The sequence below is a fragment of the Globicephala melas genome, chromosome 3, assembly GCF_963455315.2.
Source record: "Globicephala melas chromosome 3, mGloMel1.2, whole genome shotgun sequence".
NCBI lineage: Eukaryota > Metazoa > Chordata > Mammalia > Artiodactyla > Delphinidae > Globicephala > Globicephala melas.
Window position 1 is genome coordinate 16,128,149 of NC_083316.1, and position 23,527 is coordinate 16,151,675.

General features: G+C 33.4%; 1 protein-coding gene across 5 annotated transcripts in view; it reads right to left on the reverse strand.

Moving 5' to 3' along the window:
- CDH18 (cadherin 18) overlaps positions 1-23,527 on the reverse strand; it is a 1,040,565-nt gene that overhangs the window by 46,200 nt on the left and 970,838 nt on the right. For all 5 annotated transcript variants that reach the window (XM_060295678.1, XM_060295679.1, XM_060295677.1 and 2 more), the window contains one exon: positions 1,859-1,980. In XM_060295678.1, coding sequence (XP_060151661.1) covers positions 1,859-1,980 — 122 coding nt within the window. The remainder of the gene's footprint in view (positions 1-1,858; positions 1,981-23,527) is intronic.

A 23,527-nucleotide genomic window follows, 5' to 3' on the forward strand; every position in this document is an offset into this window, starting at 1 on the left:
AAATTTCAGTCATGAGCTCCTCAAATATTACTTCTGCCCAATTCTCTTGTTTAATATCCCTCTGAGAATTGGATAACTTGTGTATTAGACCTGCATGTTCCATATCTTTCATATTCTTATTAACGTTTTCTATCTTCTTGCCTTTCCATGCTTTAACATGAGTATTTAATCTAACCTACTTTCCAGTTCACTATTTTCTCTTCAGCTATGTCTAATCTGATGTTATTACCAAAATTGAAATCCTATATTAAGTGGCTGTATTTTTAAAATCTAAATTTTCTATTTGCATGTTTAACATTTTTCTCAATTGTACTTGTATAATATATGTTAAGAAAATAATTCTAGGATGTGTGCATCCATTTCTAACACAATTGAAGTACGATTTGCTAAGTAATTCATTATATATCTGTACCATAAAATACTGTTTTTGAAATGGTGATATGGAAAAATATTTAAGCACTGGAAGTGATAATCTTAATACATTGCTAAGAGTAAACCAGATAACCTGTAAATACTTTCAAATATAATTTTCAGTCATTTTGTCCTCATTCACATTTTCTAATTTTCTTGTGAGAAATGAATATGAGAAAATTTCATGTTTTTACATAAAGTGCCCTCCATATATATATATATATATACATATATATATATATGTAAATACCTCCCCTGGAAATATTAAAAACATATAATCAATGATAACTTTAGCAAGCCATAGTTGATTATCCCTCATACACAAATACACAAGGCAATGTTTCTCAGGACTATAATTTTGTCACAAGCTTCAAAATGATTTAAAATAATTTTGGATGATATATTTATTCTGGTCATTATATGAGACTGTCAGACTCACCAGAGGGGCTCTCTTTACTTGTTTGATGAAGTAAGTGGCCATGTTGAGGAACCCATATCACACACACACACACACACACACACACACACACACACAAACTCTGGGTGGCATTTCAGAACTCTGGGGAACACTGAAGAGCCAAGGAATATCCTGAAGCTCTCAGGTCTGCAGCTGAAATTAACTGAATGCTACTGACAACCACGTGAGTTCGGAAGAGATCCCCAAGCCTCAGGTAAGAACTCAGCTTGACTACGTCTTATGAGACTCCTGCAAAGACCTAGCTAAGCCATGAGCAGAATTCTGATCTGCAGAAACTATAAGATGATAAATGTGTGTTGTTTTAAGCTGCTAAGTTTGTGTAATTTGTTACACAGCAGAGAAGACAGATGCACATTCCCTTCCCATGTCCCACTTGCTTTATGGGCGTCAAAACACTGGCCTCCCTTCGGAATTGTCATGCTCCTTTAACTGGCTGCCATATTACATCCAGATTCATGTCTTATGTTCAAGTTCTTCTCTCCATCCTTCCCTCTCCCCACCTCCACCAATCATTCCCACTCTTCATGTTAAAACCTAATCATCTTCTAGTATCAATATCACTCAATGGCCACTGTATGTGATTCCCTCATTCCATCCAAAATATGTAGACCAGGCCAGTCTCTCCTCCCCACTCTAGTCCCTAAGCTTCATTAGGACAGGAAGAGTTCACTGTTTCCTCCTCATTTAACACAGGGCTGTACCAAAACCATTCAATATCATTTTATTGGTATAATAAATGTATACATGAATGAGTTCATTTGTTGAATTACATTTGGGATCTGGAGAAAATGTATTTTCTATGAGTCTCAAAAAATCTATTTGGTACTTAAAATAAAGCTTTATAAAATTATCTTTACTAAGCACAAAAATAACACTGGGGGATCTTTGAGGATTATATCTAAGAATAATAGAAATAGAGCTGCTTATTTTTCTTCCATTCAAATGCTAGGAAGGAAAAAATTAACTTACCTGGCCAGGCTTAGAATTTTCACAGACAACAATATCATATTCCCTGGCAAGTTCGGGTGGATTGTCATTGACATCCAGAACTCTAATAACCACTGTGACATGGCTCAGCAAACTCGGATTGTCTGCAAAACACATAGGAATGCATTTAGTATTTCCATGCATACTTTAGAGGCTTGGTTTAAAACCAATCTCCTTAATACTGTAGCTTGTCACTAGCCCCATATGCTGCAGCAGGACTTTTGGCAAAAGACAACTTTATGATGGCATTCTTTGTTAGAACTCATTAACTTACAGAAAAATGAAAAATGAACACCAAGGCATGACATGAATGCTAAAATGATATTTTGTCATATCAAGGAAATTACATGTTATTCAGGAACTGAAATGGGAGAAAGTTGTCAGAATTCATTGTATGCTGTCAGAGTCTAAGGGATGAACACCTGGCTTCATCATTAATCTAAGAAAAATAGAGTAGTTGGAAAAAAAATACATAATCTTTAAAACATTCAAGGTTTCCAGTCTAAATCAACTTGGAGAAAATAGAAAGTAAACTTCTTTATACCAGGGTAAAATTTTTCTTACAGGAGAATATATGCAGTTTGTGGTGTCAAGTCATACTTGGGGAAAAATAAATAATAATTTAAATTAGAACTTAGCATGGAATTCATATATAACTCTGGTAAACATCAAAATATTACAGTTAATATTTTAAAATACTTCTTGAGTGCAGTCTTCTCATATTTCAGTAAGTTTATTAGTTCTGAGATATAAGAAAAGATAAATGTTTGGTTTATTTTATACATCAAAGCTAAAACTGAAGAATTCATAATGGAAAAATTAATGAGAAGGCAAAAACTAAACACATTAGGAAAAAGGGAATATATATATACCCACAGAAGATATTAAAGATAATCGATTTTTAAATTATCCATTTTTAATTATCCATTAAGAATATGGATGGATTAGACATGCCATAGGTACTTTTAAAAGAAGTAGAAAATCAGAGTAGTACTTCAATAACTAAAGAAACTCAATTTTTAAGTAAAAAATCAGGCCTAGGTAGTTTTATCTACAGTTAAAGATACAGGTGACTTCAGTCTTATACATCTTTTCCCCAGAAGACAGAGTAAGGAGGAAATACTCTACAACTTGTTTTTTTGTGGCCAGTAAAACTTTAATATCAATACCATATGCTCCCACTCATGAGCGATATTAGCTGTCATTGGACTAAACAAAATAATACCAAACCCACTCTACTGGAATGGAAATGAAAGTCTGTCATCAGTTTAGTTCTAGGAATGTTTGCATAGTTTGGCATTAAACCAAGGAAAGAAAGAAGGGAGGGAGGGAGGAAGGAAGGAAGGAAAGTGGGAGGGAGAGAAGAAATGAAGAAGGGAATTTTAAAAAGCATAAAAGTTATCCAAAACGATAATGAATTAAAAGAGGGACAAAAAATACATAGATGTTTATCCTAATACACATAGAAAAAAACAAAAAATAAAATTTAATGTCCATACATTCTAAACAAAACAAAGCAAAATCAAAAAAGAAAACTCTTTGCAATCTAGGAACAGAATGTATCCTCTGAAGCTGATTAAGGATACATTCAACAACAAAAAAAGTACAAAAACATTATTCTTAATGGTCAAAAATTAACAAGAGTTAATAAACAAAGCTATAAGGATCATTGAAATAAATCTAACAAAGTATTTGAAAGACATATGCAAAACATTTTATTGAATGTCATTAAAGTAGATCTAAAGTAATTAAGAGGTATATTGCCTATGTGGTTGGAAGACAAAATATCATAAATAAAGCCAGCTTCTCCAAGTTGATGTGTATTTTTGATGTAATCTAATAGACATCCAATGAGAAATTAAAGCTGATTCTAAGATTTATAAGTACTAAGATTGTCCAGACTTGAATGAAGTACAATAAAGGATAATTGCTTTACCATTTATCAAGCCTTATTATTTGGTATTAGAATCTAGGTCACTTTGAAAGTGTCAAAGGGATAGACAAACAGAAACAGAAAACAGAACACAGCCACAAATCTACTATATATAGAAATTTAATATATGGTAATAATGCTATTGCAGATCAATAGGGAAAGTACAGATTGATCAAGAAATAGTTTTAGTAAAGCTTGTAACCACATCATTATCATCATTATAAAATGGGCCATAACTACACTATACACAAAAATACATTTTAAATAATTAAGGACTTAAATGTATAAGGCAAAAACTATACATACTTTAGAAAAAATATTAGCATGTAATATATTAAAGCTCATGAAAGATTTCAAAATATAAAAATGCACTAATCATAAAGGAAGCATTAATAAATTTGATTACAGTGAAATGTGACTTTTTTCATTTCCTCCAAATATGCCACAAAGAAGACAAAATGTCACAAAATGAGTGAAAATATTTGCAGCACACACAACTGACAAAGGATCTGTATCTCTAATATATAATGCAATGTATTGAATCAATAAGAAAAAGAGACAGCTCAATATAAAAATGGGTACAACGAAGGACAAACATTTAACAGAAGAAGTAATATAAATGGCAAATAAACGTCAAAGTTTTCAACATCAGTAGTATTTAAAGAAATACAGCTTAACCAAAATAAGTTATCATTTAATCGCAACAATATTGACACAATATCAAGAAGTTTGACAAGATTCTTCAAGTGCTGGATTGGATATAGACCAATGGGAATGACTGTAAATTAAAGTAAACCACATGTAATAATTCATACGGTTGTATACTCTCATGTCCAAGATCCAGCCATTTCTTTGGATCCCAAGGAAAATGTCTTGAAAACATACACCACCAGCATAATTAATAGGAACAACAACAGGAAATTACAAATGTCCAACAATGGCTGAATAGATGCAATATGTGATTATTTATATCATAGAGAAAATAAATGAATAGCAACATAGCTACAACATTAGGGACAATCTTAGAAACAAAATGTTGATTGAAATATTTTTTCAGAACTGTCTCAGAAGATTGCATTCAAATATGGTAGAATTTTTGCAAAGCTGAAAAAAAATCACACAAAACTAAATAACTGATTGCAGAATGAAATAGTATATTGTTGAGGATATGTTCCTAACAACACTAATTCTTAAGTACAGTGATATGTTAACATTTATTTATTATTATGTTTTGCAATATCTTTTTTGTAAGTGTTGAGTACTACATTAAATATACAGAAAAAAGTTACAAAAACATCTTAAAATTAATATATTGTGTAGATTGCTTAATATATAATAGCTAATAGAATTGGCATTAATGAATTTTTGTCACTATACAGTGAAAGATAATTAGATGCTTGTGTATTATATTAGATAATTAATTAATATAATATTTTATATTATAAAGATAAATAGATCCGTGAAATTAAAATTAGTAAAATGCTAATTTAAATATTTGCTTATTTAGAGTTACTTATTATGAAAAAGCATTGCTAAGCTTTTCTAGAAGCTAATACTTGATCTTTTAATAATTTTAAAACTGAAAGAGAATATTCAGCCTGAAATCTCATTTAGTAAATTACAAAATTGAAATTGACACTGTTTAAATGACATATCTTGGCAAAGCCAAGGTTATGGTTTACTTCTCAGGCCTTACTACTGCCACTATATAAATATATATTTTCTATCGTAACCATTGTTAGTGTAGTCCTATATTTCTCAACCAGGTATTTGCTTACATTTAAGAGCAGACAAAAGCAATCTGTTCCAGAAATCTGAGGCAAGAATAATATTAGTTTTAATCATTGGTATCAGCAGCCTTAAAATGAGTAAATAGTTCTCTGCTCCTTTTCTGAACAGGAAGGATTAGAAGCAATCTTGGCGTATCAGAAAACTGTTTTGTAAGAGAGGATTCTGGAAAGACTGTATCTTGAGGAAGGACTAGAATAAAAAAACACCTAAGCATTTGACTGTTTTCAAGCATCACCTTCTCACTGCCCCACCTCTGCATTGCTCACGCTGTCCTTTGAAACTGGCATAGCCTGGCTACATTCCATACTTGGGTACAGGAAACTAAATCCTTCTGGTTGGAAACAGACTCTCTCCATGTGGCTCCAATGTTATTGTATATCTCTAGTGTACAATTACTATTCCATCACTTAAGGATTAAAAGTACAGGGCTGGGATCAGACAGATATTGATTTGTCTGTAGGCTTACTACCATTTTGTGTTCTGTGGGGAAGTTAAACTGAATCTAACCTTACTGTAGATGCAGCTAATGATCTGTAGGACATGTAGTGGAACCTCAGGAGATATGGATAAAGAGTTATGAAAAACAGAATGTCAGAGTAAGCTTAACGTCATTACTGATGCAAATTGAATAATTGCTGTCTATTTCCTAAAAGTAGGATGGTGTATAAAACCTGTAGCTTTAAATTCCAGATAATTAGAGCTGAAAACCCACTATAGTTTTGTAACCACTTGTGGCCAACCTACACTCATTCTAGTATTTTCTGCTCAATAATGAAATTAGCTAAATCTATATTAGTAAATTGACAAGTTCCTTTGGGTTTTTATTTCTTATTTCCCACAGTCCTAGGGTTAGTATTCTACCCTTTGAATGCCAATCACTTTACCTATAAATGTGAACATATTCATGTGTGTGAGAAGCACTTTGCTAAGGCAAAAATTGGATAATGTCGCTGGAGTTCTTAATGCAACATTTCTATTATTGCTACTATTATTTTTAGGTCCATGCTTCATTTCTAAAAATCAGTTTTCAGTCCTCTTGATGGCAGAGTAAATAAAATACACCATATTCAGACAAACGTCAGTAGGAGGCCCTTTCCAGAACTCTTAAGAAACATGAACTTTGGAAAGTTATTTGTTATTTCTATACCTTAATTATTTAATCTGTAAACAGGAATAAGAATCATGTAATGTGCAAAACTGTGTTTTTGAGAAAAAATTAAGGAAGCTATGTAAACTTTAAAACACTGAGACTGGGAGAGAGCAGAATACCAATTTTAATCCTTTCTGAAAATGAAGGACAAAACAGAATCAAGAACAAAATAGATGGCACACTGACAATCCTATACATGTGATTTCCGGCACAAACTATCCTGTACTATGTACAAATCATCCAGGTTTTATGCAATACAGGTGGAACAGGAGCTCACATCAGCAGAGCGCCCTCTATGGAGATAAGGATGCAGTGAAGGTTGTATTCCAGTGCAAATGCAAATTGCATGCTAAGATATGTAGAGGGAAATAAAGACACAGACTTACTAGAGAATGGACTTCAGGATACGGGGAGGGGGAAGGGTAAGCTGGGACAAAGAGAGAGAGTGGCATGGACGTATATATACTACCAAACGTAAAATAGATAGCTAGTGGGAAGCAGGAACATAGCACCGGGAAATCAGCTCGCTGCTTTGTGACCACCTAGAGAGGTGGGATAGGGAAGTTGGGAGGGAGGGAGACGCAAGAGGGAAGAGATATGGGGACATATGTATATGTATAACTGATTCACTTTGTTACAACGCAGAAACTAACACACCATTGTAAAGCAATTATACTCCAATAAAGATGTTAAAAAATAAAAATAAATAAATAAATAAATATGTAGAGGATTCACAATACCTTGAAGAATAATCTATTTTATCTAGTGAGTTACTTTGAAAATCTGATATGTACTCACTACTATGTTGGGCTCTGGAGAACACAGAAACAGTGAAATATGCCCCCCTCTAGATTTCCCATTATCAATATGGATTGGAGAAAACAGATTCAATAATAGTATTTTTTCAATTTGTCTTCTTTGAAATTGTGACTTATGTATGTAATATATGTTTACTCCAAAGCTTTTATTACTTAAATATGCCCTCCTAAAAACCTAAATCATATTCATTAGTATATGTAGCAAGGTTTACTAGGGAATTCAGTAGATTTCTAATTATTCATATTCTGAAGTTAGTATTAAATAGTTGGAAAATATATAAATATATTAATTTTCTTGTTTATATCATGTAGATTATTTTTCTGAAAATGTGGTTTCAGAAAACCACTTTTACTTTATGAAAACTCACAATGAAAAACCTTATATACTACTAAAATACTAAACTGCAGTGATTACAAATTTAATTAAATTATTACATTTATAGCTGTCTAAATTTCATAAATGTCCACGCTTATAACAATGCATTAAAAAATTTTATTTTTGTGGTCTGCTTCTTTGATTTCTATGAAAACATTTCACTATAAGCAAATATCTACAAGCCAAAACAGTCTGCACTCTCAAAAGTTAATATGCACAGGTGATAGAACATTTTAACACGCTTGGCTAATATTTTATTTATGAACAAACATGTTTCCAGCATTTCCTTAAACAATTTATATAAAAATAAGTTTTGGGGTTTCCCTGGTGGCACAGTGGTTGAGAGTCCGCCTGCCGATGCAGGGGACACGGGTTTGTTCCCCAGTCTGGGAAGATCCCACATGCCGCACAGCAGCGGGGCCCGTGAGCCATGGCCGCTGAGCCTGCACGTACGGAGCCTGAGCTCTGCAACGGGAGAGGCCACAACAGTGAGAGGCTCGCGTACCGCACAAATAAATAAATAAGTTTTGCAAATAAGTAAGTGCTCAAGTGAATCTCAAATATTCCACATGATATATTTGTTTGGAAACAAAGGTAGTTTTGATATTTTTTCTTGTCTTTTTAAAATCTTGTATATGGAAGTCATTTAATATATAGGCAAAAATAAGATAAAATAGTTAATAAGTAATAGAAACTCATTACTATGTATTTAATATATTTTAAAATTACTTTATGGATAAAATTATCACAATGTCTGGTATCTGCCTGGTGTCCCTAATATGCCCTTTTTTCTCTCCTTCTTTCCCTTCTTTATATCTTGTTTAAATATTGATTGAGAAATCAAATATTGTAACAAAAATAATTTGTCATAATGGATAAGAATATACATCTGATATCTAGTAGATTAATCCTCAAACATCTCTTTCCTGTAGTCAGACAAAATGGTTTAAAATAAAACATTCTGTGATTATTATACAATAGAAAACTAAAGCAACCCTACATGTTTTAGATCACTTACTTATTTCATAATAGTTAAAGAAAACTAATACTTGCCTAGAAGTACCTTCAAAAATTATAAGGTTATTAGAAATGCATCACTCAAAACTCATTCCATGCATTTATTTAATTTTTTGTCAGTTTACAACATAAAATCTTATTAACGCCCTGATCATCAATAAAGATCCCAGGTTGAAGTGAATTACTTAAAATAAATCTCAGCTTCCTTAAGGACATTATTCTTTTCCTAGTTACCCATAGATCCTCCAACACTTCTAATATGTCTTTAGTGTTATTGCCTGAGACTAGTACAAGTTGGAGGCTTCAAAACTTTGTCATATCTTTGATTTCAAGAATGAACACTGTCTTTGTTCTACAAATCAGAACTGTAGTCAAAATAATTCACCTCTATGTGAAAATCATTACATTGGGATGGGCAATCTAAGTATTTGCTATTGATTATAAAATTAATTAAAAATACATTTTTAAAAAAACTCTGTTAAAATGTCACAATTGGCCCATTCAATTATATTAAAGAATCTAACAAATTTAATGTTTATTTTCTATGTTTTAAGTAATAATTCAGTTTTAACATTTATTTTCCATCTTGGTCTATTCCTCCATAATGCCTATGAACTATTATAGCTTTTATCTTTGTTAGGGTTCCCAAAATTCAGCTTGTGATCAACTATTGTTCTGTCCTTTGAGCTTATATTTGCAGTCATACTTTTATGCTGCCTAAAAGTTCGCTAATGACATAAATCATTTTATATTCTTTTTCATTTTCTGGGTGAGCAATATAAGGATAATAAAAATTTTCTTATCATATACAGCCAACACCTCAAAGTGGTTTTGTTAATTATAACAAAATAGCTAACAAGAATTCATTAATACAAATTAGATACATATATTTTTTAAATATTTGTATTAAAATATTTGACTACATAATCATTCACCAATCTCAGATCCCTGGATGTAGAGATAAAGTCTTATCTCTGAGAATGGATGGGCTGCTTGGGGTTACTGTCATAAATCCTGTAAAAACCACCTGCACTGTCTCATCAAAGAATCCAAAATTGATTAATCCAAATGAAGGAAAATGTGAAGATAAATTCAAAATAATTTAAGTACAGCAACATTATTTTATGAAATTCCCTGAAGTTTTATAATATGTTTATTATATAATTTATATAATATTATAAATTATATATATATATATAAATATATAAATAAAACTGTTGGTATGCATGGAAGAGAGTCCAGTGTTTATGGTCAAAGTTGTCATGATAATTAAATAGATAAATATTAGCATTTATAACAAATTGTGTGTGTGTTGTAAATTCATATGTAAAGTAAATTAATCTTGATTCTTACCGCTCATTATATACAAAACATGGCTCAAAGTAAACTATAGACCAAAACATAAAACCTTACATTTAAATATATAATAACTAATATGGTAAAAGCTTTACTACCTTATGATTTAGCAAACATTTCTTAGATAATGCCAAAAAAGTCAAGAATCATAAAATAAACCAAAAATATACAATTATACTTTTTCTAAAAACTTACCCTTCCTTGAACAGCTATGTAAAGTAATGTTTATTAAGAAAATGAAAAGATAAGACACAGAATATAAAAAAATATTTGAAAAGCAGGTACCTGATAAAGTCATATATCTATAATATATTAAAATCTCAAAACTAAATTCTAAAAAGCTAAACAACCTTATAAAAATGTGCACAAATTTTAACAGCAATTTCACAACAGCAGATATATAGATGTAAGCATATAAAAATGTTTTCAGCATCACTAGTCTGTAGTGAAATGCAAATTGAAATAATAATATGTCCCTACACACTAGAATGGGGGGGTGGATACACTGACAATGTCAAGGCTGAGGAGTAACTGTTGGTGGCAATGGTAATAGCCACTTTGGGAAAAAATTCGGCATATTTTTGTAACTTAAACATACTATTTGGCCCAAAATTCCCACCTCTACCTCTTGACCCAAGGTAAACTAAAACATATGTCCTCAGAAAATCTGATTGTAAATATTGATAGAAGCTTTATTCAGAATAGCTAAAAGGTGGAAACAAGTCATATTTCCATCAACAAATTTAAAAATAAAGTGTGGTATACATACATATAAGAGAATAACTGGTAATTACCTATTTATAATGTCATGGACAGATATCAAAAGCATATGCTACATGAAAAAAAGCCAATCAAAAGAGTCTATATGTTTTACCTTTCATTTTTATTACATCTAGGAAAAGCAAAACTATTGACTCAGAAATCAATCACTAGTTTCTAAGATTTGGAAGTAGGGGAAAGGAAATCATTTCAAAGAGAACTTTCTTAAAGTGATAGAATTATGCTATATCATTTTTCTGGCATTACTCATATGACTAGATGTCTCTGAAAAATTCACAAAAATTTATACTTAAGAAAAAGTGATGTTACTATGTAAATTACTCCTTTATAAATCTGACTTTTAAACAAAACAGTGGTATATTCTGAGATTTTTGACTTGGAGCCAAGAGATAGTATCACTTAGTTTAGATATTAATTGCATTATGAATAATGATATTAGATTTTTAAATATTATGGAAATAAAGCTTTAATTAATAAATATTTGTTTAAAAATGTGTAAAATGGCCTAAAAAATCACAAAATTCTCAGAGACAAATTTTACAAAAGATGCATAATACGTCCACATGAAAACTACAATACATTGCTGGGAGAAATCAAGAAATAATTAAATAAATGGATATATATACCATATACGTGGATTAGAAGATTTGACACTATTAAAATGTCAATTCTCCCCAAATGATTTATAAATTTTAATCCAATACCAATCCAAATCTCAGCAGCTTTTTTCTTTTTTCGGTAGAAATTGACACACTGTTTCTAAAACTTATAAGGAAATGCAAAACAGCGAAAAAAAAACCCAGAATTCTAAATCCATTGTGCAAATGATGATCATAGTTGTAAACCTTTTGCTTCCTGATTTCAAAATTCTCTGTAAAGTTACAGTAATGAAGATAATGTGTCTTTGGCATACAGACACGTATAGTAGTATAGACAAAGAAATCAATAGAACAGGAAAGAGTATCCAAAAATAGTAACAGGCGTATATGGTAAATTGATTTTTGTCAAATTTTCCAAAGTGATTCAGTCACTTTCCTGTATGGGAAAATAATCTACTCCCATTCCTACATCACGGAGGCACAAACAATTCTAGATGAGGGTTGAACCTAAACTTACGAACTAAAAATACAAAGCTATTAGAAGAAAATATTCACAGTCTTGGGTAGGCAAACATGTTATAAACAAGACAAAGGGATGACATTATAAAAGAAAAACTGATAATGTTAACTCAAGTTAGTTAAAATTTTCTGTTCTTCTAGAAATACAGTTAAGTAAACAAAACAGCAAGGCTCATAATGGAAATATTCATATTATATCTCTAAGAATTTATGTTCAGAATATAAAAATAATTCTTACAATATTTAATTATAAGAAATCAACTTAAAACAAAGTGAGCAAATGCTATCACAGAGTAATATATACATATGACCAGTACAGATGTGAAAAAGTGTTTAGTATCTTTTATAATTAAAGATACAGAAATTAATAACACAATGTAATTCTACTACACTCCCAAATGAATGGCTAAAATTTAAAGAGATTATCCACTCCAAATCATGAGGCACACAGCCAGAATTCTCATGTTTTTATTTAATTTATTTTTATTTTTTTATATACTGCAATTTTATTTCAATTGCACAAAGGAAGTTAGTATGTAGGAAATTTAAATGAAACGGTATGGTAAAAGTAGCAGAGAACCAAAAACTCTAATAAGGAAGTACACCTAAAACATGAGAATTCAACATTCATTAGTGTTCCATCTTCATTTATGATTGACACTTGATGCTTGCAAATTTTGAAACAAACTTTGAGATCATGATGACTATCCTGAAGAGATTTCAGCACCAGCACTAAGATTTGTACATTCACTTGGTTTGCAATTGACTTGTTAGCCATTTACTTAGTGTATAGTACAGATTTGTCCCAGGTCAGATCACAGTGTTGAAGGAAACAAGTACCTTCCTGTAATTAGAAAGGATCCCCTAAACTGCACTCAGCTTAAGACATCCAATGTACAAGAGCACGAAAACCATCATAATATTGCGGCTCCAAGGAACACAGTTTTGATAAGGAAAATAACCTAAGTTTCTGTTTCCCATTTTTACTATTGACATCTCTAACAATGACAAATGTTACAACAACATTGAAAAATAGTTTGTTTTTCATAAAGTTAAACGTGCACATATTGTGTGATGGAAACATTCAACTCATAGGTATTTATCCAGAAAAATGAAAACATAGCCATGCAAATACTGGGGTACAAATATTTATAGTAGCTTTACAAATAATAGCCCCAAACCAGAAACAACTTGACTGCTCATCAACAGAAAAATAGACAAATTATGTTATATTCATAAAGGAATATTATTTATAAACAACAAGAAATAAATTACTGCTACTAAGAAATATGGATTAATTTCAAAATATTATGTTGTTCAAAAGCAGCCCAAATTATATATACTGTATACCCCAAATCTTATACACTTGTTCATTCCATTTATATGAAATTCCATAAATTGAACATGACAGAATAAATTACAATATTGTTACCTCTGAGGAATGAAGGGTAAGGGGATTGACTGTAAAGGAGAACCACTCTGAAGGTACAGAAATGTCCTGTATCTTGATAGGGATGTGATTACATGGAAGTGTGCCTTTGAAAATCCATTGAAGTGTAAGGAGATCTGTACGTTTTAGTAAATGTCAATATTATCCTTTTTTTTAAAAAAAAAAAAACCTTAATTAAGGGGAACAGAATGCTCATACATCCTAGACAGAATCCTATTCTAATTACTGGCATACAGTTAATTGTGGGCATCAACTAAGTAAGTGTTACACAAAATCAATCATAGTTAAGAGAGTTTAATTAATGTGTTTTAATAGGGGTCCAATGTGAAATCATTTTCTAAATGTTGACATAGGTGCTAGAATATTTTATCATTATATATAATAATTTATAAGAATGTATTTCCAACTTTTTGATCTGTGTGCTACTTTTTAGTAGTTTCCAAAATGTAATTTTGTCCCTAATCCCCATGAAGATGTACCAAGTAATGACTGATATTAATTTAGCATATAGTTCAGTCATATTTATAATAATGATAAGAACTGTCATTTATTATGACACCATGTACTAGATACTGGGTGAATATACTTCATTTAATCCTTACTGTAATCCTTTGTTATAGATAAGAAAATATGTAATATTTTTGTTAAATAATTTCCCCAAGTTTCAACTACTTATAATGAACAGAAACAGAATTTAACTACAGCCTCCCTTACTTCAGATTTAGTATTCTTAAGTATTATGCATTACTGCCTACTAGAAAATGTAAGGATTTTATTGATAATACAATGATAATTAATTAGATATAAATCAATACCCTTCATTAATATAGAAGTAAAAGTGGAGAAGTATACATAATGAAAACAATAAAAAAGCCAGAGCAGTCTACATTTATAAAAAATATCTAAAATGTGTCCAGATTCATATACAAGATATTAAAACATCTTTTCTATAACCTTTAAATTCTTACAATTTCAAGGAACAAGAAAGGTGAGACTTAGGATAGTTAATATAATTATGGAACTGAATACAAACATTTTAGAGTGGAATTTTTCTGCATAAAATGAAATCTATTGGTTGAGATCTTTAACTCACATATTAAACATACACACTAGTTTCAGAGTCAATCATTGAATATAGTTACATATTTATTAAAAACATTGTTAAACATTCTCTTTTTGAAAAACATTTGAGAGTACTTCTAGAAATATATGCTCTTGGTATGTGCACTCTTGGTATATACCTAGAGAAGTTTTTCACATGCAATAAGAACCATGTATAAGACAAGTAATATCAGCAATATTAATAATATCTGAAGCTATAAAAAATAGTAAACAACACAAAGCCATTGGAAGTTGTATGCATTAGTTAGTTAAAATACATTTATTTTCTTATCACAGTGAAAATGAATTAATTTTTGCTGTACTTCTCTACATGGATGATTCTTTAAAACACAGCACCAAAAAAAAAAAAAAGAAAATTCACAGAAACTGCATATAATATTAGGCCACTTATATTTACAATGCCCATGAGTCAATAAATACAAAGATGTAGTTATATACATAAATATAGATAAATGGCCAAACTGTATTTGGTAAAACTATAAAGAAAACAAAGGAACAAATAATACAAAATTCAATATTGATGAGCTCTGGGTAGAATGGAGAGGAATGTCACAGTGAGGCACATGTAAAGCTTATTTCTTCAAGGTGGGTGGCTCTTAAATTAGTGTTTTGTTTATTACTTAAACTGACTATATACTTAAGATATCAATATATCAATACTTGATATATCTTACAACACCAGTTGAAAAATAGTTGGTCCAATTATTTTAATGTATTCATATATTAATAGAGATATCTGTGTACATACACATACATATCTTCATTCATTATTTCAAATTATGTTCTAATTACCAACTAAGCACAATTTTCATAGTTTTGTTTATCAGTGTCTTCCTTTAAGGGTTTTACAATTTGTACTTTTATAAAACTTGCTCTTTTCCTAAGCCATAGTCATATTATCCTACATTTCATTTAAGGTTTACTTTTTTTCTTCCACAAATTGGAAGTGCTTATTTTTTATGGTTGTGAGGTAGCTAAATAATGTACTTTTATTTTCAGAGCCAAATGACATACCTCTGTCTTCAGCTGTTTGTTGCAGTGTCTGTCCATTCTCCCCACTGGCCTGCCAATAACACTGTCTTTTAACAATTTGCATGGTTTTCAAAGGATGCAAATTGTATTAACACATTTCTTTTTCAAAAATGTTACGTGGTTTAATATGTCAGCAATGTTATTATATTTTGCTTTATGTGTTTGAAAATGATATGTATTCTTTAAGTTTATTGCAAAAAATATATATATATGTATATATATATATGTGTGTGTAGTTAAACTCAAGTGTTTTTCTTTCATTCTTTGAAACACTTTTATCATTATTGACTTTTTGGTCTGCTTAATAAAATGTTTCTGAGAGAGATCTGTTACCATTTTCTTCCATGATTATATTTTTTGTTTATTTTGAATGCATTTAATTAGATGCATACAAGTTCCAAATGGTTACCTCACTGGGTGACTTTCTTATCATCATGGCAGCTTTTTGTTTTAAAGTATATTTTGTCTGATACTAACAGTTTTGCCTGATTTATTTTGGTTAGTATTGTGTATTTTTTATTGTATTGTATTATTTTAAAAGTTTCTATATCTTTATATCTTATCATGTGCCTATTAGGAATAGCATAAAGATAATTTTTTCTTATTTCACTCCAGTATGGTAACATTGTTTATCTCATTTATGCCACTTTGGTTATTAATATATATTTTTACCACTTTATTGTGTGCTTCAAATTTGTCCTAATTTTTCTGTTTTTAATCCTTTGTAATATTACTTTCCAGTAGATTAAAGTTTTATTCTTATTAAATTTCCGTTCTAATTTTACATCTGTACACTAAATTTCTTTTATTTTTTTCTTTTCTTTTCTTTCTTTCTTTCTTTCTTTCTTTATTTTTTGCGATATGTGGACCTCTCACTGTTGTGGTCTCTCCCGTTGCGGAGCACAGGCTCCGGGCGCGCAGGCTCAGCGGCCATGGCTCACAGGCCTAGCCGCTCCGCGGCATGTGGGATCTTCCCGGACCAGGGCACGAACCCATGTCCCCTGCATCAGCAGGCAGACTCTCAATCACTGTGCCACCAGGGAAGCCCTTCTTTTATTTTTTTAATCTAGAAATGTTAACATGCTTGTGTAACTCTGGAAAATCTAAAAACAATTGGCATCTTCACTTTCTTCCTGAACATTACAAGAACTTTTATTTTATTTATTTATTTATTTATTTATTTATTTATTTATTTTATTTTTGGCTGTGTTGGGTCTTTGTTGCTGCGCACGGGCTTTCCCTACTTGAGGCGAGCAGGGGCTACTCTTCCTTGCGGTGCGTGGGCTTCTCATTATGGTGGCTTCTCTTGTTGTGGAGCACAGGCTCTAGGTGCACAGGCTTCAGTTGTTGTGGCTCGTGGGCTCTAGAGTGCAGGCTCAGTAGTTATGGCACATGGGCTTAGTTGCTCTGTGACATGTGGGATCTTCCCAGATGAGGGCTCAGACCCATGTCCCCTGCATTGGCAGGCAGATTCTTAACCTCTGCACCACCAGGGAAGCCCTATAAGAACTTTTAAATGCTTTAATTCCAATCAAGTCTTACAAGTTTATGCCTATAAGTTACGGTGATGATGATGATGATGATTGAGGTTTTGTTAATCGGTCTAATTTGACATTTTATGTTATTACAGAGTCAGTGTCCTCATGTGTACCGTTTGCTTTGTTATCATTCCTTATTGAATCTTAAACCTTCCTTCTGAGATAATTTTCTTTCTTTCTAAGAACTTCCAAAGTAACAATGTTAACCTCCTCAACTTTAGTTGTTTGAAAACATTTCTGTTTCACACTTGTCAAAGAGTCATTGAGGCCAAGGTGATGTGAAATAACATGTAAGAAGTGTCACGTACTCAGTGTTTCTAATAGGTAACATTTTCACATTTTCACTTCCTCTACCCAGAGCAAAGTTGAAAACAGAAGACATGCCTTATCTTTACGCTTTGTTTGGCAGGATGTGAGTGTGAATGTGTGTGTGTGTGTGTGTGTGTGTGTGTGTGTATCTTGGTTCACCCTATATGACTGTCATGTTTTGGAGCCTTAATTTCTTTGGGAGTATTTTGTCATACTGAAAAAAATAACTACATGGTATTACTTATGATTTAAAAGGAACATTACAGCAGATTAAAGGAGGCAAGGGTTAAAGACTATTTAGACTATTTAGAAAGCTATTGCAATAATCCAGTGGGAGTGATGGTTGTTTAGACAGGGGTGGGAGTGATGGAAATAGGAAGAAGTGGTCGCCTCATGGATATTTTTTAAAGTATATCTGACAGAAATGTCTGATGAACTGGAAGTGCAGCATGACAGAAAGAGAAGATTCAAATATGAACCTGGGTGATTTGCATAGCGATCTGAAGACTATGACTATCATTGTTGAGATGGATAAGGTCTCTGGAGGAGCAAATTTACAGATAAACTGGATTTTGAGGAAAAGTTTTACTTGCATCATGTTGAGTTTGAGAACTCGGAGAAAAGAAATCAGGGTGGCTAATATGGTATTCATGGAAAAGGTGACCAAGCTGCTGCTGATTTAATTTCAAGAGTTATCTCTATGTAGATGTTAACAAAAGTCCATTAGATTGAATGAGATTAATTGGGCAATAACTCAAGAAAAGTCTGAGGACTGAAAATTGGGAGGCATCACAATTCAATGAATGAAGAGATTGGGAGGAGCTAAGCAGCACGCTGAGAAAGAAGAATCGGTGAAGGAATAAGAATGTTGTTTCCTTTAGCTAAAGAAAGAACTTTTTTCTTGAAGGAGTTGTGTCAATTGTGTCAGATTTGCAAATTTTTTGAGCAAATGGAAGCATGAGAACTATATATTGGATTTTGCAGTATGAAGGACAAGAGTGATTTTAGTGAAGTAATAAAGATAAGACTCTTTAGAGTGAGGTTGAAAGAGCCTGAGAGAAAAGGCAGACTGTGAATATAGGCAATTCTTTCAAGGAGCTTTTCAGTCAAGGGAATGAAATAGTAGAGGTGTATCTGGAGGGAAACACTGCATCAAGGAAGGTTTTTGGGTTTTGTTTGCTTGAGTTGATTTTATTTTCAGATAGAAAATAAAGCCTGTTTTTGAGGACAGGGGAATTATGTACCAGATAAGGAAAAATAAAAATACAGGAAAGAGGAGAAATTATTAATGGTGCAATGTCTCAGAGTGAGCAAGGGAGGACAGGATTCAGGGCACACATAGCGGGGTGGCCATAAGCATGGCGTGAAGAGTTCATTCACAGTAACCTGACAAAAGTCAGATTTATGGGGATTATTGCCCACAGTACTAGTTAGGTTGGGAGATATGATAGAAGAAAAATGTGGACATTCTTTTTGACCGATCTTATTTTATGTCACTGGAGAAGAAAGATTATCTGATGCATGTAAGGAAATATGAAAAAGTACTGAAAAATTGTAGAGAGAGGAAAAACGATAAAATACATATTTAGCAGGACTGTATATAATTGCTTGAGTTACTTGAGCTTCTTTTTTTTTTTTTTGCGGTATGTGGGCCTTTCACTGCTGTGGCCTCTCCCGTTGTGAAGCACAGGCTCCAGACGCACAGGCTCAGTGGCCATGGCTCATGGGCCCAGCCACTTCACGGCATGTGGGATCTTCCAGGACCGGGGCACGAACCCATGTCCCCTGCATCAGCAGGCAGACTCTCAACCACTGCGCCACCAGGGAAGCCTGAGTTTCTTTTGAACAAACAAATGTGTTCTAATTCTTTTAGAATTTGATACTGAGATTGGGATAATGCAATTAGTAATCCCTCAATGTATTGACATATTGGGTATACAATGACAAAAATAGACTGTATTAGATATTATAATTGTCTGATCAAACTCCTCCTTGTGTGTAGAATCCAACAGTTTTGAATGGAATTGACTGCAAGTGAAGATAAAAATATGAACCTCAAAGGTCCTGAGCCAATGTGGACAATCCCATACATTTTGCTACACTAAGTAATTAAATTGTGGGCACATTTCGCATATTAAAAATCATTTTTAAGGACAGTGAATGGAGGTTAGTTCATAAATGACTTAATTGGAACAATGTTTTTAATGGTTATCCAAAGTGACAATTTATCTCACCCTGGGTGTGAATGAAGTTGAGTGTATCCCACCTTAAGGTGGCATTCATCCTGTTAATATACTAAAAGTTAACATAGTACTAGTTGCTTGTTACTATAATATAGCAACATTAAAGCAAAATATGAGATAAAAAGAAATGCAGAAATGGAAAAATCACAGAGAAATGGAGATAAATACCTGATCTAAGTAAGCCTGAAGTCCGATTCACCTATGAAATTTTCAGGTAAATGAACCAATAAATTTATTTTAAATCTTAGACCAAATTGAATTATTTTTTGATATTTTGGAGTAATCTGTCATATGGCTATAGGTAACTAATACACTGACCCATGCATGTATAAATAAAAATTTCAGAAAAGTATTTTATTGTATTACTTTTGATCATTGGTAAAGCAATGCCAGTTTCTTTGTGTGTTATTCCTTTTGTGTGCCAAGGAAAAAAGGCCCGTTAGGAACCTTTGTGTGCTAGGGAAATTGCTAATATGAACACATTGTGGAAGACAAATTTTATATATCAAAATAAGCACACTGACAATAACAAAAGAATGTGTAGACGCCAAAGAGACTTAAAACCAACCACTCTTCAGTAACAGCATTTTATATTGCTAGCTGCAGCTGCTAACAAAAATTAATTTCAGATTAAAAGGCAACAAGGAATGAGTTCATAAAATCTAAATTTAATTTCCATTGCCTGCAGTTAACAATAGGGCTAAATTTGAAATTTGTGGATCCTAATCTTTGAATACATTTGCATGAGAATTGAGGGGGATAAATGAGAAAGATTCAATGAATAAAGAATATGTACACATTGGTTTCTGGACTTGAATTATGCATATAATCTGAGAGAAAAAATGAAACAGGGAGCTGAGGCAAATTTTTGTATCAATGCACAAACATGCAGTTGTTGTTATTGTTGCTTAAACTGTGAACTCTGGTGACAGCAGAACCTTTTGGACTCATTAGAAGTATGAATAAACAAGCATCTCTTCAAATTTGACTCCTTTGGAAGTACAACTGTCATGCAAGCAATTAATGAAAGAGAGTCCCATTTTGGTGTATTGATCAGATAGAATACATTCTCACATTCAGTGCATAGAACAAGGAGAAATCGAATATTTTAGGTAAAATGGGAAATATAGAGTGATCATTGCAATGTGTAGTGAATGACGAAGTTGTTGGGTAATTAAGGTGGGTGGAGAAATGAGGGCAAAGAATATTCACGAATTCAACAAAATTTTATTAACCCAGTTCTATATGTTAGGAAACTTACAAAGAATTTGGGAATACTCTGATAAACAAAGACAAAATAGACCTGATTCTTAGACTTGAGATGTTCACAATGTAAAGGTGAAAAATACCACAAAAAAAATGTGATAAGTGCTATATTCAAGACTAGCAAATGATGAGCATTATTCTAAGACCCATGTAAAGTTAGAGTACAGAAGGGAAGGAGCTTTAAAGTTTGCCTGAGAAGTTGAGAGAAATTTCACAGATGTTGTGACATTTGAAATAGTTTTTGAAAAGAAAATAGCTGTTTGTAAAGCAGTAGAAAATGAGAAGAGGGCTTTGAGAGATGAAAGGATTATAAAATTATTTAAAGAACATGACCTGTTTGAAGGTCTGTGACTAAAAGCGTGATATATATTTTTCAAATGATTCAGCTGAGAACAGAGAGCCAAATATTATAAAGAAAAAACACATATGTCGCATATGAAGTTTATTCCTCAGGCAAACAGGACATGTGTATGTGTGCGTGCATGCACATGTATGCATGCCCATAAGAGTAGGACTACATGAAACTATGACATAAATTGTTATTAAAAACAATGTTTCTTAAACTTAATTTACATTAGAATCACATAGGTCAGTGTTTTTTCAAATGTTAGAATGAATGAGAATCACCTACAGGGCCTGATAAAACCCAGGACACTTGGCCACAACCAGTTTCTAATTCATGGGTTCCCAGATAGTTGGTCAAACATTATTCTGTGTGTTTTTGTGAGCCTGTCTCTAGATAAGATTAACATTTAAATTGGGAGACTGAGTAAAGCAGATTGTTCTCCATTGTGTGAGTGGGCATTATCCAGTCAGCTGAAGACATGAACAGAAGCAAAGGCTGATCCTCCTTCAAATAAGAGAGAATTCTCTTGCCTGATGGCCTTTGAGGCATTGGCTCTCCCTGGTTCTGGCCTTAAGATGTACCCTAGGGAGAGGGGGAAGATGGCAGAAGAGTAAGGTGCGGAGATCACCTTCCTCCCCACAGATACACCAGAAATACATCTACACGTGGAATAACTCCTACAGAACACCTACTGAACGCTGGCAGAAGACCTCAGACCTCCCAAAAGGCAAGAAACTCCCCACATACCTGGGTAGGGCAAAAGAAAATAGAATAAACAGAGACAAAAGGATAGGGATGGGACCTGCACCAGTGGGAGGGAGCTGTGAAGGAGGAAAGGTTTCCACACACTAGAAGCTCCTTCGCGGACGGAGACTGCAGGTGGCGGAGGCAGGAGCTTCGGGGCCACGGAGGAGAGTGCAGCAACAAGGGTGCGGAGGGCAAAGCGGGGAGATTCCCGCACAGAGGATCGTTGCCAACCGGCACTCACCAGCCCGAGAGGCTTGTCTGCTCACCTGCAGGGGCGGGCAGGGCTGGGAGCTGAGGCTTGGGCTTCGGTCGGAGCGCAGGGAGAGGACTGGCCACGTGAACACAGCCTGAATGGGTTAGTGCACTACGCCTAGCTGGGAGGGAGTCCGGGGAAAAGTCTGGACCTGCCGAAGAGGCAAGAGACTTTTTCTTCCCTCTTTGTTTCCTGGCGCGCAAAGAGAGGGGATTAAGAGCAGTGCTTAAAGGAGCTCCATAGACGGATGTGATCCGCGGCTAAAAGCACGGACCACAGAGCCGGGCATGAGACGCTAAGGCTGCTCCTGCCACCACCAAGAAGCCTGTGTGCGAGCACAGGGCACACTCCACACCTCCCTTCCGGGGAGCCTGTGCAGTCTGCCACTGCCAGGGCCCTGGGATCCAGGGACAACTTCCCCAGGAGAACGCACAGCGGCTGGTGCAATGTCACGTCAGCCTCTCCTGCCGCAGGATCTCCCTGCATCCGTACCCCTCCCTCCCACCGGCCTGAGTGAGCCAGAGCCCCTGAATCAGTGGCTCTATTAACCTCGTCCTGTCTGAGCCAAGAACAGACGCCCTCTGGTGAACTACATGCAGAGGCGGGGCCAAATCCAAAGCTGAGCCCTGGAAGCTGTGCGAACAAAGAAGAGAAAGGGAAATCCCTCCCAGCAGCCTCAGGAGCAGCAGATTAAATCTCCACAATCAACTGGATGTGCCCTGCATCTGTGGAATACCTGAATAGACAACGAATCATCCCAAATTGAGGAGGTGGACCTTTAGAACAAAATTTATTTTTTCCCCTTTTCCTCTTTTTGTGAGTGTGTATGCTTCTGTGTGAGATTTTGTCTGTATAGCTTTGCTTTCACCATTTATCCTAGGGTTCTATCCGTCCTTTTTTTTTTTTAACTTAAAAAAAATTTTTTTCTTAATAATTATTTTTCTTATTTTCAATAATTTTATTTTTTCTTACTTTATTTTATTTTCTTTTATACTCTTTCTTTCTT